This window comes from Typopeltis vanoorti, chromosome 6 (assembly GCF_054136105.1).
Source record: "Typopeltis vanoorti isolate ZY-2024b chromosome 6, IOZ_Tvanoo_1.0, whole genome shotgun sequence".
Classification (NCBI taxonomy): Eukaryota; Metazoa; Arthropoda; class Arachnida; order Uropygi; family Thelyphonidae; genus Typopeltis; species Typopeltis vanoorti.
The window spans coordinates 40,302,572-40,319,600 of record NC_143554.1 but is presented as its reverse complement, the minus strand read 5'-3'; the positions used below and the strand labels follow the sequence as shown (position 1 = coordinate 40,319,600).

Below are 17,029 nucleotides of genomic sequence, written 5' to 3'. Positions count from 1 at the left end.
TTATAATGTTTTAATTGTTTTAAAAGGAAGTTATGAATCTAAATCATAATTCCTGCTTGTGCTCTTTGGTTTCTGTCAACTCCACTATATATTGCATTAAAATTTTCAGTTCTCATGGTTTTCCTTTTAATTCCTTTTTTGTTTCAGTGATTACTGCTATTTGATAATTTCTTTCATTTAATCATCATCATCATACATATCAAGGATTTAGGCCTAGTATGGCCTGTTCCGGCCTTAGAAGTCATCATTGAATCGTTTAAGAGGACGTCCTGGTTTTCTTTTTCCTAATGGCTTGTACTTTAAGGCCCATCTCTTTCATTTAATATTTGGTCTAATTCTATTTTTTTTATATGCTATTCCTCTTACGTTCCAGTTTGCTGTATGTGTTATAGTTTGTCGTTTTCATTTTCGTTTTACCTTTTCCATTCTAGGGTCATTTTCCATAGATTCATTCCGATTACCTTTTCTGTAGGCTTAAAAGTAGAATAATGTTCTCCATGTCAGGTGACTGGCGATAGATAGTCCAGTGGTAGGGCTGTTACTTTAAGGCTTCTGAATAGCCTTCTTCCAAATTTAAACCCATAGGAGGAATAGGGTATATTGAAGGGGAAAGAGTAGATTATTGTACGATAGAGTAGAATTATAGTAGAGGTTTATAGAGGGGGTGACATAGATATAATGCCAGAAACAGAAAGACCCCCATGGACCTCAAGTACTCTAATAGCATAAGGGTCATAAAATAAGAAGAGTTGGCTGATAAGGCCTTATAGGAAAGATTAAAGTGAGAGTGGATCTTCCTCAAAGTGGGGAAGAAGAGGATAGATCCAGCTAGGGGACCATGGGAGTGCCACTTCCCTTACAATTAAGATGATTGCCCCTTATGGCCCTGTTCGTCCACAAGTCCTTATTCAGTATATTCGGACCACCCCACTATATATATATATATGGTGGGCTCCCCTATCTGGCACCCAAGGGATGCACTCTCTAGAGGTTACACTGTCACCCAAAAGGGATTTTGGATCATTTCAAGAAATCAGATGAAAATTTTTTGGCTTGTATTGTGACTGTTGACGAAACATGGCTTCATCACTATGACCCAGAGACTAAACAACAATCGGTGGAGTGGAGACATAAAGGTTCTCCCTGGCCAAAGAAGTTTCAAACCCAAAAGTCACCAGGGAAGGTTCTTGCCATTGTTTTTTGGGATATGGATGGTATATTTTTTAGATACTTTTTTGTGGTATTTTAGGTATCAAGTACCTAAAAAATGTGAAACTGTTACAGCAGCAGCTTATTCAATAGCTCAAGCTTATTCAACTTGAAGGAATTGAAGTAGGTACTGTAGGAAAACTGCGGAAACAGCAGAGGCATGTTACTTTTGCAGAACGATGCATCTGCTCACACTGCTCATGAAATCCAACAGACAATACACAACGTGGACTTTGAATGTCTGCCTCACCCACCCTATTTTCCAGACTTCATCCCATCTGACTGTTTCCTGTTCCCAAATGCAAAGAAATACTTGAAGAGAACAAAATATACCACAGATGAAGTCATATCTGTAGTTGAGGACTGGTTTGTGCAACAAAGGAAATACTTTTTCCTCAGAGGATTGCAAATTATGCAGCAATGTTGTAACAAGTGTAGAACACTTTGTGGGGCATATGTAGAATGTTGTGTAAGTTATATAGTTCTACTTCAGTTCCTTCATGGTGATATTTACAACTTTTCAGCACGCCCTCGTGTATATATATATATATATATATATATATATATATATATATAAGTTGTAAGTCAGCATTTAGAATTGAAGGAGCAGGATGTAAAAGCAGGTAAATGGGCTTTGCAGTATTCATGATCTATGTGGATCACATTATTATTATTATTATTTGACACCTCCAGGTAGTCCAAGGACTCATAGAGGGAGGGCACCTGCTCTACAACTCCATTTCCACCATTTAATCACTAACTGACTGCAACTACACCAATGTCATCTATGCTGACCCCAGTGGTATTTCCACAAACATCCATGCCCATGGCGGGATTCGAACCTACAGCCTTTTGGCTGGAGAGCAGATACGCTATCCACTAAGCCAGCCAGGCTGGCATTTTGATTATGAAGGAAAGTTATGACGTTATGAAGGAAAGTGGCATTAAACCTGATATCAAAATTGGAGATGTTAATCTCAACTCTTTATTTATTCAAATGATGTTATACCCTTAAATAAATCCAGTACGAGTCTGCAGGACTCTTTACTTAAATTGAATAAATGCTATAACAAATTTGGCATAAAAATTAGCAATGAAAATACAAACACTATTAAATTATTGAGGAATGTTGAAAACATCAGCTGCATACTGAATGGAGAAATAATCTACAAAACAAGCAAAACATTTCAACTATTTAGATATAATTTTTAGTAAAATAACAAATTAAATATGGTAATACACAATAAGCAAATCTGGTATGATGAGAAGTCAGCTGTATAAATTTATATAGAATAAGAGGGGAATTATTAAATACTGAGGATATCTCTATAAAAGACATTGCTCACTTTTAACTTGTGGTTTTGAAAATTGGGTTTAGAAGTAACAGTTGATTAAAGACCAGAGATCACAGATAGGAATGTTCTAAGAAAAATTAGCAATGCAAACAGATGGCATTAACGGTAGAATCATATTAAAGTTAAGAGGTTTGGAAGGAATTTAATATTGTTAGCATTTAGAAATATGTGAACAGAGTTATGCAATATGGTCATTGATAGCACTGTACTCCAGGAAATAGATGAAGCTAGAGATTTAGGGGTGGTAGTGGTAGATCAAGAGAAAGTTTAGGGGACATATTGCTAAGGTAGCCCATAAGATTACTTGGCTATTGAAGAATTCATTAACAAGTAGAGATTAGAAAGTTGTTATTCCTCTTTACAAGTCCTTGATACTCCTACATCTGAATTACTGCGCTCGTCTGGTGCCCTGGGTTTCTTGGGGATGAGGAAGCGGTGGAGAGAATTCAGGAGCAAGTGACCAAGGCGGCGAGTGAACTGTGGAATGTTCCCTATGAGGATAGATTGCAGAAGTTGGTTGATAGTAGAAAAAAGAGTGGATACTATAGAAATATTTAAGTTGCTTAAAGAGTTTTTATTATTATTATTATGTGTTACCTCCAGGGAATCCAAAGACTCATCGAGGGAGGACACTGACTCTACAACTCTCCACCACTCAATCCACCAACTACAACAAACTGTAACTACACCAACACCATCTACTCTCCACCACTATCACTAGTATCTTTGCAGACAATCACAAAGATCCATGCCTATGCAGGATTCGAACTCACAGCCTTTGGCAGGAGAGTGGATATACTAACCACTCGGCCAACCAGGCCAGCAATAGGATTGATGCAGGGAAAATGTTTCAGCACTTGGCTAGAGGGATGAGAACAAGGGGTCATTCCTGGAAGTTGAATAATCAGTAGAGGTGTGAGGACTAGATTTTTTTCTTGGAGAGTGGTGAATGAGTGGAATGGGTTGTCAGAGTCAGTTGTTGAGTGCATTGTCTGTTAATGGGTTCAAGGAGAGGTATGATAGATGAGTCTTTGGTCTCCATGGAGGTGCCCATATGATGATGATAATAATAATATACCAAATTTTGCTTCGTTGATTTTTCCACCTCGCCCTTGTACTAATGAGTATTCAGCATCTTTCATGCAAAATCGAGTGTTAATGTAGTATATTATATATCATTTTAAAAAATGATTCTGATTTGTTGTATGAATGTTTTTTTTTTTCCCCAGAACTGAATACAAACTACATATTCATGAACTTCGTGGAGAAACTTATAATGGTTTAGTAAGGCTCTTAAAACCAGGATGCCGAACCATTATCCTTCTCTTGAATAATGAGTCAAAATCTAAACTTCTTCCAAGGTTTTATCGAACTGTTTATCCGTATCGGAAGTAAGTAAATTTTGAAATTCGCATGCTATGTAAGATCTATAATAAGTTAGCAGCATTCACGATTTTTGTTAATTTGATATACACTACTGAAAAATCTGTGTACATATTCTTCAACTTGAAATAAATTTAGACATTAAAATATCCTACTTTCCTCTAGGGAAAAAAAAAAACAAACAAAAAAAAAAACAGGACATCTGCAATAAAGGACATCACTTGATTAAATTACTCTTACAACTTTTCATCATTCTATGTTCTTTATAAAAACTGTAGATGCGAATCATATTACAGAACAAAAAAATTTATTTTTTCTAATGTTAAAAAGACAGATCCCTCCTCAATATACATATATCCTACTGTTGTAATTGTTACACTGTTGTTGAATTTATATACAGTGGATTATCTGAATAGTATGGGAAACTATTTTTGGACAGTGGAGTTTTCCCACAATACATGTATAGGTGTTTAAGTGGTGTCATCATGTTTCAGATAAGTGAATTTTGTTCATCACAATACTGGTGCTTTTGGTCAATCATGAGTTTCATAAAAAAAACTATTAATTTATAATGCATGCAGAAAAACAATGTTGTTGATGGGGGGAAAAAAAAAAAAGAAAATAGATTTACTAAATTAAAGAGCCAAAAGGTTCAGCAATGCATATTTACGTGAGTAAAGCAGATATTAAGTCCAGCATTATTTCAAAGCCGAATGTAGAAACTATGAAAGTATTGTAAAAAAAAAAAAAGTTGCCCAGAGAGTTTACGGGAATACACTTTGCATTATGGGAGATACTGGGATAGGAGTGTTGGTAGCTTGCTCCACCTTTGCTCTGAGTTGCCTGGTGTTGTACTACTTACCCAAATAAGATAGTACAACACTATATTCAGTCCTAAAGATATTTTCAGGTGCAAACTTTGTTTCCTCTCACTGGGATAAAGGATTAAACAAAATTTATTATATACTCGCCAGTATTCACAAGTTACCTTAGCGCAGACCACTTAGAAGACATAGGAACTGCCCAAGCATCTATATATTCACCTTCTATTGTTCCACTTCGATAAGTTTTCACTGGCCTGACAGCTGTTTCAAATTATTTGGTTCTCAGAGACCAGGCAGAAACCTTATGAGCAAAAACTCTCATTCAGTAGTAAGGAACTTGAAATGTTGGAGAGGTGTATTTTTTGTAAGCGAACTCTTGGTGCGTAAAAGTATTTATTAAAATAAAGAGGCCAAAACATTGCTGAACTTGAAGCCCTTGGCTCTTTATTTTAATAAATACTTTTACACACTGACCAAGAGTTTGTTTACGAAAAATACACCTCTCCAACATTTCAAGTTCCAGTACTGAATGAGAGTTTTTGCCCTCTTGAGGTTTCTGTCTGGTCTCTGAGAACCATCCAGTTCGAAACAGCTGTCAGGCCAGTGAAATCTTATCAAAGTGGACCAATAGAAGGCGAATATAATAGATACTTGAGCAGCACCAATATCTTCTAAGTGATCTGTGCTAAGGCAACTCGTGAATGCCAGTGAGTGTATTCCTGTAAGCTATCTGGTCAACTTTTTTACGAACCTTTAACAGTTTCTACATTCAGCTTTGAAATAATTCTGGATTTAATATCCACTTATATTAAAAAGAAATTAGATACCTGAATTGTACTTTTGTTTGTAATGTGAAATGTTGGTAATACAGAACACTTACAACATCAAACAAATATGCTTATACAAAGGAAACTGGAAACCTCTTCAGTTTTTCCTGGTGGGTGCTGGCAACTCACTGGATTTGCCAGTTTATTTTTGCAAATTACATGCAATTTAAATTGTGTAGTTGACAAAAATTTATAAAAGAAAAATAAATATATTTCTTAACCAAATATGAACAAACAACACTTTCCTTTGTATGCATATTTGTTTGATGCAAACATTTTGTGCATTAGATTTAAGAGTTAATATTTCATATACCAAATAAATACACATTTCAGGTTCATCTTTTTCTGTATTCATTCATTATTTACTCCTATTTATAGAACTGGAGTGCTTAAGGGTTAAAGCTGTGTAATTGAGAGGAGACCTCCACATAGCCTTTAAGGAATGTGGAGAATCAACCAGGGCTTCTGACCTAATGTCCAATCCTCGCCTTCTCGTGGTGCAACCTGGATACTGAACAAATGAGGATGGGCTGGCAATTTAGGATTTAGCCAACCAAATTGTATTCTTATTGGTTTAAACCACAATATTAAATGATGGTACAACTTGACAGAATTTCATGCCAGCTGGTGTGTCGCCCGGTTAAACAAGGCCCCCATTATTTCTGCCAGGGAACAAGGGCAAACAGCAAAAAGTCAGCAACCAACTCAATATCACCAGAGTTGAAGATCGGTACTATCAACGTAAGAAACCTGAATGGCAAAGAAATGGAGCTAGCTGAGGAATTGGATAAGTACCAGATCGACATAATAGGGGTGCTAAAACAAAAAAAGACAAAACTGATGATATCTTTCTGAGCAATAAATACAAAATTTATTGCTCAGAAAAGAAAAATGTATTTCTTTTCCTTGATCACAATCAAGGAAAAGGAGTAGCCATAGTATTCAACACTAAATACTAGGCTAAGCTTCTTGAATGGCAGGCAATTTCAAGTAGAGTGACGTGGGCAAATATCAGAATGGGGAACTGGACAATGAGACTTATTTGTACCGTAGAACGAATGGAAATATTGAGGGTAAGGTGGAAAGATTGTGATTTTCATTGGATCCTGGGTTTGATGGGTGTAAATAAGGGCTGGCGAATAATTTTTGTGGGTGGGTCATGAAACGAGGGATTCAGGTAGATGGAATGATATCGAAGGAGATCATAAAGGGATTAAAATTATAATATGGAAAGTAATAAACTTAGGATGGGCAGATAGACACATTAGGAGGATAACGGAAGAATGTATTAGATTATCTATGCAAATGTTTAGGATTAGATGGGAATTTGGAGATACAAAATCATAAAATGCAAAAATACATTCGTTAATAGTTAATGGTGCGACGGAACAATTTACTTGAGACAAAAACAAGAACAATTGCAAAGAAATAATATTCTCAAGTGGTTCAAGTCGTGATATTAGGCGCTGTCGTTGCCATCTATCTCGAGACGAATTGGAACTCACCGGTGTTACCAAATGTAGTGGAATTCTGCTGTGTTGCAGAATTTGTATGTCTAAAGCGGTGTATTGCCAAAATTTAAAAATACAATATAAAATAGCACACTTTTATATCTATTTATTTATTTTTATTTTTTACTTTTTGCTCCTCCCAAACCTAGTTGCGCCCTTGTTACGGCACTGATTTCTAATGTTGTTACACGTTTTGGACATCCTTCACGTGGATCATGTTCAATGCTGGTATGGCCATGTTTAAATTCAGCAGCCCATTTCTTAATTGTCAAAAATGAAGGAGAAGAGTACCCATAAACTTTTATCAACTTCAAATGAATTTCTTTTGCCGTTAAACCTTCTTTTACAAAGAATTTTGTTATCGCACAATACTCAGTTTTATCCATTTCAAAGGATACTGACAACACTTTTGCTTCAGACAGCTTTATAAAACAAACTGCTTGATAGAATGACTTGCAATTTCATATGGATGCTTACTACAGATGGTACCAACTTAGAAAAAAAATCTTGCCAAATAGTGTTGCCATCTATGGTCGAGGCCGAGAACTTTTCAGACTACACTCGTATATCTGTTATATTATCTGTAGACTTGTCCCTCCTCTTCTTTCTTTTCTTCTTGCTCCTTCCCTCAGTGCTATTAAAGTATTCAAGGGCTAGAGGTGAATTTTTCCTGTTTTACTATTTCATTTCGTTTTATGCAGTGGGAGTCTGCCTCCCAACCTACCTGGCCAACGTGGAATGAACTGGGGAACAAAACTTCCCAGATATGTGGAAAGGGCCTCTGCAGCTTATTCTCCCCCCCCCCCCCCCTCTTGCAGTGATTTCACTCCAAAATGCTAATATAGTTGTCCCTTATAATACATCTCATGCAGCATCAGATGTCACTCAGAATAATCAGAGCCATGTTCATGGTTTATGCAGAAGGTCCTTTTCGAAAAGTATATGACAGTGTCCAATAAAAATCAGTGATATTGTGAATGAGGAATACATAAATTAATGAATTAATTTTAGAGGGGAATTTTACACAGACACATGGAATGTTTGAGGTCTACAGATGGGGTATTCTTGATATTGTTGCAAAGAGATGGAGAAGTATAAAATTGACATCTTGGGAATTAGCGAGACCAGATGGAATGGAGAAGGTCATTCAAAAGACAGGATGGTAAGTTAGTAGTTTATTCAGGAGGTGACTCAAAGCATAATGGGGTTGCTGTGATACTGAAGAGATTTCAGGCAAGTATTGTCCCTAATTTCTTGGCTGCATGATAATTAGGGCTATCAATCCTTTTGACAGTTGGCCAGAGTGGTGTGTTTTCTTTGTGAATTTTCGGTAGCCCATAAAGTCTTGGGGAACGAGCATAGTGCGGAAATAGTTGTTTTGACCGTATCTTCGGGCCATGTGGTAATTGACTTAAGTAGTTTCTCTGTTTTCTTTTTTATTCTATTGGTTGGGTTGTAGTTAACGAGTAGGTATGTGTTATTGTCCAAGACTAGTAGATTCATTTTTTCCAAATAAGTGGTTCGATTTAAAACAACGGTGCCACTTCCTTTATCGGCTCTACTAGTTATTACGATGTTCGTATTTGATTTCAATGATTTCACTGCTGTTAATTCGTGTTTTGTTAAGTTGCTTGTTATTGTTTTGTTATGATTTAAAATGTTGGCGGTTTCTAAACGTATTTTGTCTGCTATGTTATTTGGGATGAATCTTAGGCCTCTTTCAATATTACAAATAAATTCAAGTTTGTTTATCGATTTAGACCTTTATTAAGAATTTTTATTTATTAAGAATAAAAATTAAGAATTATTCCAAAATTTAGACCTTTGTTAAGTACTGAGAGTTCATCTTTGTTTAAAGCATGGTTGGATAGGTTAACTATGTTACTGTTACCTGTAGGTGATTGGTGGCTCCTGTTGTTTCTTGCTTCTGGTTGGTTGTTATTGTTCACTGTGGAGAAATTTGAATATGGCCGTTGGTTCTGTCGATCTTTTAGTCTATAAAATTTGGAAATTAGGTTTTCTTTCTTCATTTGAAGGATGTGGTTCGCCTTGTTGTCCATAATCTTTTCCAGGATCATCCAGATATCTGGGTTTAAGTAGCTTGTTTAAGTTCAGATTTTTCATTTTGTAGCTGGTTTGAGTAACAGCTAAGTTCTTTCTGGTAGCCTGGATCTGTTCTCTGAGTAGTGCTTTCTCCATTCGGTGGTATATTCGTTGCGCCTTTGTTGAGGTGAATTTTCTCTTCAGTTTGATGCAATTCGGAATGATATTGCTGTCCCTACACTGTTTTAAAAAAGCCAGTCGATTGATCAAACCAGAAACATGAATCTTCAGCTTACCATACTGATTGCATCGCTTGTGGGTTGAATCTCCATGAATTATCATAATCCTTTCTTTTAGTGTTGCATGGTGATCAACATTAATTTAGAAATTATGGACTTTACAACTGCGTTAAAAATAACTCTTTTAATATCCCGACTTTTCGATCTTCATATTAAGATCATCTGGAGTGTATACAAATACATAAGCACAAGCTGAGTTACATTACAATACAGTGAGTAAAAAAACAATAAATTTGATCATAGGTTAATCTACTGGCATGACCTAGTGAAAAAAAAAATTAATTATTTAGAAATAACATCAAGCTAAATTCTATTAATGATAACATGGATAAACATTTTTTCTTACAGATAGTTTTCTTTTAGTAACAGTGATGTCTTATTTTTAACATTACAATTGTTATTTTTGATTTAGGATCTCCTGGATTTTCTACAGTCCTGTTTATAGTTGCTCTTAGAGAGGAAGGTTCCGTGGGTCGAATATGTGCCTTCCATATGTTTGGGATTTTTAGGCCATCATTATTGTTCAGATTGGGGTGGTTGATAATACTCTCGCATGCTTCCTTGAATTTGCGTTCATACCATGTTTTGGTGTGATGTAGACAACTAGTGCTTTTCCAATCATTTCTATGAAGGTGTTCAAGGGCATGATCAGAAAGGCCAGCTTCACCATATTTATTATATTTAATGTGTCGTTTATGTTCTTTTTGTCTGATAGGAATTGTGCGTCCTGTTTCCCCTATATATGATATGTTACAAGTGCAATAAATACGGTATATCCCAGGGCGGGTCAGCAGAGGGAGTGGGTCTTTGGATGAGTTGAGTAAGCTTTTTAGTTTTGCAGGAGGTTTAAAGGTGACTTTAATCATCTTATCCAGTCCATGTAATCAAGATGTACTGCTGTTTTGGCTGTTAATGGAGACCATGCGCTCTATTAAAAATTTACAAAAGCGTTTTTGGCTATTCTTGTTAAAATTATTTTACTCTGAAATGTATAATTTGTTAAATTTGTAATAAATATTGATTATTTAAACATTATCTCATTAATTACTAGAAATATTTATTCATGTTTATACATGGATAAGTACCCAATAGCTATAAGTTGCAGAAATGTATAATTATTCTGATAGAAACTAAAATATTCCCTAATTGTTTTGAGCAGTGTATGTATATGTACTGCTTTAAAAGCTCATAGCTGGCTGTGAGCTATGGCCAAATATGAGCCGAAGCTGGCTTCTCTTCTAAAATTAGTTCCTACCCCCCTCCCTTTCAGTTCCAGATAAACATAAAGTTCTTATTCTTGCAGCATGTCACATTACAAACGAACTGGAAGAACTGCCATCATCTACCTTGAAGAAACGCAACAAAACATCCACTGCCACAATTATGGCCAGTTAGATTTAGCTAACTATGCATTTGTGGACATCTTGCAGAGAATTAAATGGAAACACTACTGTGCTTCACCTAGCAAATACAGACATGAAAGGCAAGCCCATTTAAAAAGCCAGCCAAATGTTAGTAAATATGGACGGGTGAAACTTTCCATGGTTTGGGAAACAGAAATTCTTAGTCTTCCAGTTTAACATTCTCCACTTACTTACTTGTGCAGTTTATGTGTATTATTACAATTCTTGTATTGTATACCAGATGACAGCTCTGTGTCAAAAGAAATATTAGAACCATTTACTTTTGTCATTGTGCTGTTTTCATCCCATTAAAGTGGAACGTGAGTAGGTGAGATCATTGTGTCCGCTATATAGCATCCAGGATAACTAAATTTAACTCCTTTAAAAATATTTTAAAATTAACATAAATGCATTTAATAAAGGCAAATAGGGACCATCTTAAACTGTTCAAATTTGGCTTATAGAAAAAAAAAATATAAGACTCAACTTCCCTGATTCTCTGAAAAACTTTTGTTACTGTAGTGTACATTATGAGTGGATGATGTAAAAATAATCATAATTTAAAATTATCAATCTTTTTACAATTGTTTATCTATGTTAGTATACACGGGATGTTCGGCACTTGTGATGTACCCGATGTTGATATATTAAAATGAAATGTAAAGCATTTGAAATTTGTGTACTTACTAGATTCTGATAGTCATAATAATTTCAATCTTCTTTATTGGAATTCAAAATTGTTAATTGCTGAGATATCCATTGTTCTTTGTGAAGACATTCTCTTTATGCTAATGAAGAGACAATGTGTCAGTCATTATTACCTAACTACTTGACTTGCCATTTACGTGAAGTGTGTTTGCTCACTGAGGAGATTGATGGGTGATTGAAGCTGAGAGAGAGAGAGAGCATTTGGCACCATGATAACAAGGGGAGAAAAGAAGAGAGTGAATGGAAAATTTGAGGATGGTGACCAGAGAATTTTGTTTTAGGAAGTTTTTAAGAAAATGTGACAGTCAGGAGAATGTTAATAGAAGTTTCCGAAGGAAAATTAAAGCACTGTGAATCTTTAAACTGGAAGAATTTAAAGATTCACAACAAGTGTTTAGTAAATAAAAGAAGATATTTGAGTAGACATTCTAATTCAGTGTTCAAAGAACAGCTGAATGGAAAGGTTCATCTTCTGTCTTAAGAATGCCGGATCTGTTCATCGTTCTATTGGAAAAAAGCAATGGAATGAATGAAATCAGCAACTGTAAAGTGACTTAACATGAAGAGCTCTGCTTAGATATATTGTTTATGAAATAGTAGAAGAAACTGTCTTTCTCTGGTAAATAAATTGGTAATTTAGTCATCATATTGAACTGCTAGAGGTAAGAATATTTATACTCCAGTAAAACAGGAAGAATGATTGAAAAAATTGTTTGCTAAATAAGAAATTTCTAAAGGATCCTATGGAAGTGAAGAGATGCCATGAAGCATTTTGCAATCAAGCTAATCTTAAGTTACAAAAATTTCAAAATTCTGGGAAATGGTGACTTTGAAACTCTCGTTAATAATAATAATGTTATTCATAATTGTACATGCAGTTTTCTTGCAATTTTTAATATATATATTTATTTATTTTGTACTTGCATATTTATATATATGCTTTTCATATTCACTTCATGTGAATAATCTGTTAATTCTAATATACACTATCTACCAATAATTGTTGGACACTCCTGTTATTTGAAGTTATGGAACATTCCGGGTTTGTTAATAACATAAGAACCATTGTACATATAGTAGGAAACAGTATTTCATTGTAGCAGTTGAATATTGGTGGTATGGCAACATGACATGAACTCAGTGATTTCGAGAGAGATGTCATCTTGGGCTGTCACGTTGGCGCCATGTCCATATATGCATTGCCTTTCAACTGGAGCAACCAAAATCAGCTGGCAATGTGATCAACAAATGGAGATATTCTGTCATCACTAGTCACATAAAGCATTATTTCAAATCTGAATGTAGAATCTATGAAAGTTTCATAAGAAAGTCTTTTATCGAATATACACCTCTCCAACACTGAGTTGCACTATCACAGACCATGTCTTTTATATGGTCCATGCTAGTGCAACTCATAAATACCGGCGAGTGTATTCCCGTAAGCTCTCTGGGCAACTTTCTTACAAAACTTTCATAGTTTCTACATTCAGATTTGAAATAATGCTGGATTTAATATCCACTTGATCTATATAATTTTGCATCGCCAAACTGAAGCCTTTTGGCTCTTTATTTTAGCAAATTCACATAAAGATTTGTGTTAATAAGTAATATTACTCATTGATTATATTGATAATAAATTGTTAGCAACTGCTTATCAAAACTGTCAATCTTGATTATGTAGTCAAATGATTGCAAAACAAATAAATAAATGGCTGTCTGAATGTTCATGAGTGACTAATTTTACAAAGCGGTTATTATAATATAAACTGAAAGTTTCAAATAAGAAATAAAACAATATGTCCGGTTATTGATTTTTGAGGGTTTTAATTTTTGTTGCCCTTGAAACTTGCTATCTCTAGACAGTTGCTTAATGGTTATGACTGCCCTAAATTGACCTAAGTTTTTTTTTTTTTTTTTTTTTTTTTTTTTTTTTTTTTTTTTAATAACCTCTTCATTTGCCAGGGAGGTGCAGATGCATAGCAGTGGCATTTGTGAAGTTTTCATTTGTTACACTGTAGGATATGCAATTTGTTTCTTAAATTTGTCAGACAGGTATTTGTTTATTATATGATAGGTGGTGTCATCTTTTACCGGCCCGTGCATGACCACAGTCTAGTCTAAAATTACAGAGAGTTCCTGAAAATAGCTGAAATCTTAAAAACTCCACATAATTTCACTGCAGAATTGATGGATAATGTATGACTTTTGAATAAATTTTGGCACTATACCTTAACTTCTCTTCGGCTCAGAATTACTGATTTCATGTCTCTGCATGTGGCAAAATTCACATCTAGCATCAAGTACAGCTTTTTTTTTGTTTCATAGTACTTACATTTTGTATATTCTTTAAACTTGAGCATATCTCTTAAATTCTAAGCTTGAAATGGTGAAATGCAAGCTTGTAAATATTATTTTTACTATTAAGTTTTAGAACTGGGATGTAAATAGTTTTTTTTTTTTTTTTTTTTTTTTGCAGAAAAGTTTAACGTGATTGCTTCTAACAACTATATAAAATTGAATATGCATATAAAATGAAAATAATGGCAAATACTTATATCATTTGCCATCTCCCCTAAAAAGTATTCAACAATAATACTGCTCTCTAGTAAACTATCTTCATAGACAACTATACCATATTTACTTGAATATAACTTGCACTTATTTTTTCCCCAAAATGAAAGTTTAAAAATCGTGGTGTGAGATATATGCAGGGATTTTTTCAGGAAAAATTCCTGTAATCCCTTTCCTGAAGTTTTTCAGGAAAAATCTAAATTGACATTTATAATTAAATCCTCAATATTCATTATAATTGCTCACATTACTTATAAAATGAATGCATTTAAATTTTAATTATCAATGTTATTTATGCAATTGGCTACTCACCTTCGTTATGCAATATATTTGAATAATCTTTTAGTGACAATGCTTCTGTAATTAAATTAATTATTTCTGGCAAAATTATGTCCCAAGCTCTCAAAATCCAGTTGCACAACAGTTCTAATGATGGTCTCTTAATCTTAATCCATCCCTACACAATCCAAGATGAGTAGAAGTCAATGCTTTCACTCCCATGTTTCATCTACTGCGTTGCTTCCATCTCTGTGCATATGATTGGTGTAGTATTAACAAAAGATCGCATGACTCATCGACAAAGGTGCCGACAATTGTTGAGTTTATTCGTGTGGGGTCCATCCCATTCCTCATCCACTCATCCATCCCTTAGGACTGGTTGAGCCCTCCTAGTGAGGAATTAGTAATGTATTTATAACTGTAAATCTCTGTGTGTGTGTGCGTGCGTTCATTCGTTCGTTCATTCACGGGGCAGTTTGCCTGTTCTGAGGGACGCAAAAACCCGCGTTACTCGGTGAAAACCTCTCTACTTTTGTATGAGACCGGCTAACCCCCTTTAGTCAAAAGAGACCAGATAAAGGTTCTTCACATCATGGACAGGATGGAATAGAATCCAGGTCTTTCCAACCAAAGGACTTCGTTTATACCGACTGAGCTAATATTCAACTCTATTGTTGAGTTGAAATGCTGATTCTCTTCAACCAAATTCCAAAATATCAGAAGCCATAACAACATTCACTGTCTGTTTCTTAAAGTTTTAAACTTTTTTCGCATGCAAACTATATGCAAAATTTTAATTTCTTTTTTCGTAAAGTAAAAATCAGGGGTGCAAAATATGTGCGAGGGTGAGATATATTAGAGTAAATATGGTACTGCTCACCACAGAAGTAATAAAGATATAAACTGCTTTCAGAAAATCATTTGGAAAGAAATCAGTCATTTACAAATACAAATTGGAGTGGCACTTATCCCATATTGGTTAACTTGCACTTTTCACAGGAAGCCACACCAATGTACCCTATATTGTGGCATGCTATATTATACAATCCATCCATCCATTTAATGTATTTTTTGTCTCTTAACTACAGGTGTACTCTGGCCATTCTTGCTTATTTTGCAGAAGGAAAAATGCGAGTTTTCTTAGAAGGTAAAAAAAGAAAAAAAAATGCTTTGTATGAGATCAGTTAACATTACTTCAGTTGAAAAATGCTTGTAACTGTTCTTCATGTCATACTCATGAAAGAATGATGCGGACAGGACCATTGAAGTTGGCATATTTACAATTCTGATTAACTGGAAAATCATGTCTGTGAACTTCAAATTGGTTTTTACGTAGAATTCAACATGTGCATGCCCCCTGGCCAATCTGCCTGTTTTGCAGGAGGGCAAAATGTGAGATTAGTTAGAATGAAAAGTCCTTATAACAGTGCTTCATGGAAAGACCTTGGGTTCAATTCTTTATAAGGAATCACTGTCTTTTCCCATGAGGTGCACGTGGTCTTCCAGATGTGATAGGGTTCAAATCCCATCTAGGATACAAGACCCTTGTAGGAATTTTTTAGCAGAAGATAAGTTAGCTGGTCTTATGCAGAGGCACAGAGTTTTTCATCCTGCACAACAGCCAAACTGACCAAAAAAAAACACATGCATCACCTTAGTTTCTTCAGCTATAATTTAAAATCCATAATCCAGCCTAAATCCAACTGTGACAGCACTATTACAATATGTCAGCCAAGTTGGCTGAGCAGAATGCATCATAACTCAATGGTGTTCTAGTTAAATCCAGATGTGATATGGTTGTTTGTGAATTTAGTTGAGAGACTTCAATTTTCCCAGTCTTGAACCATCCTGTTTTACTGCAGGATGGTTTAACACTGGAAGCAGACTGTTAATCAGCTGCAGCCCTCTTAAAGAGGAGGCCACAGGATTAGATTAGATAGATATAATATTCTTCTTTCGCTATGCCTTATCCCATGTTAAACAGGGTCGGCATTCTCATCTTTAATCTTCTTCTTCCAGATTCTTTGGTCCAGGGCATCTTCCCGACTCCATCCTTTCTCCTTAAAATCATCTGTCACCTTATCCCTCCATCTGAGTTTGGGCCTGCCTCTTTTCCTCCTTCCCTCCACCTCCATACGCTACACTCATTTACCAACATACTCCTCACTCCTTCTCTCCACATGACCGAACCACCTCAGCCTGCTTTCTTGTACCTTCTTATCAATCGGCCCCACCCCTTGCAGTCATTCCTTATCCTGTCCTTCTTTGTCACACCACTCATCCATCTCAACATCCGCATCTCCACCACCTCCATCTTCCTTTCCTGTGCCTTTGTTATAGGCCACGTCTCCGCACCATGGAGCATCGCCTGCCTCACCACCATCTTATACAGCTTTCCTTTCATCTTACAACTCACTCTCTTGTCGCACAGGACCCCGCTCATCTTCCTCCAGTTCATCCAGCTGCATGTTATTAGGTGCTATATTTCCTCATCCAAGTCAACATTCCTCTCGATGACCGACCTGAGGTACTTGAATTTCTTCCCTGAAGTTAATCTTTTACCCTGGAGTCGTATGATTATATCCTCGTCACTCCCCGTTGACATATATTCGGTCTT

The 17,029-nt window shown here is 35.5% G+C and overlaps 1 protein-coding gene across 3 annotated transcripts in view; it reads left to right on the top strand.

Moving 5' to 3' along the window:
- The window catches only part of l(3)80Fg (dnaJ homolog subfamily C member 16 l(3)80Fg), a 326,699-nt gene that overhangs the window by 245,988 nt on the left and 63,682 nt on the right, over positions 1-17,029 (top strand). For all 3 annotated transcript variants that reach the window (XM_090394766.1, XM_090394767.1, XM_090394769.1), the window contains one exon: positions 3,794-3,955. In XM_090394766.1, coding sequence (XP_090250892.1) covers positions 3,794-3,955 — 162 coding nt within the window. The remainder of the gene's footprint in view (positions 1-3,793; positions 3,956-17,029) is intronic.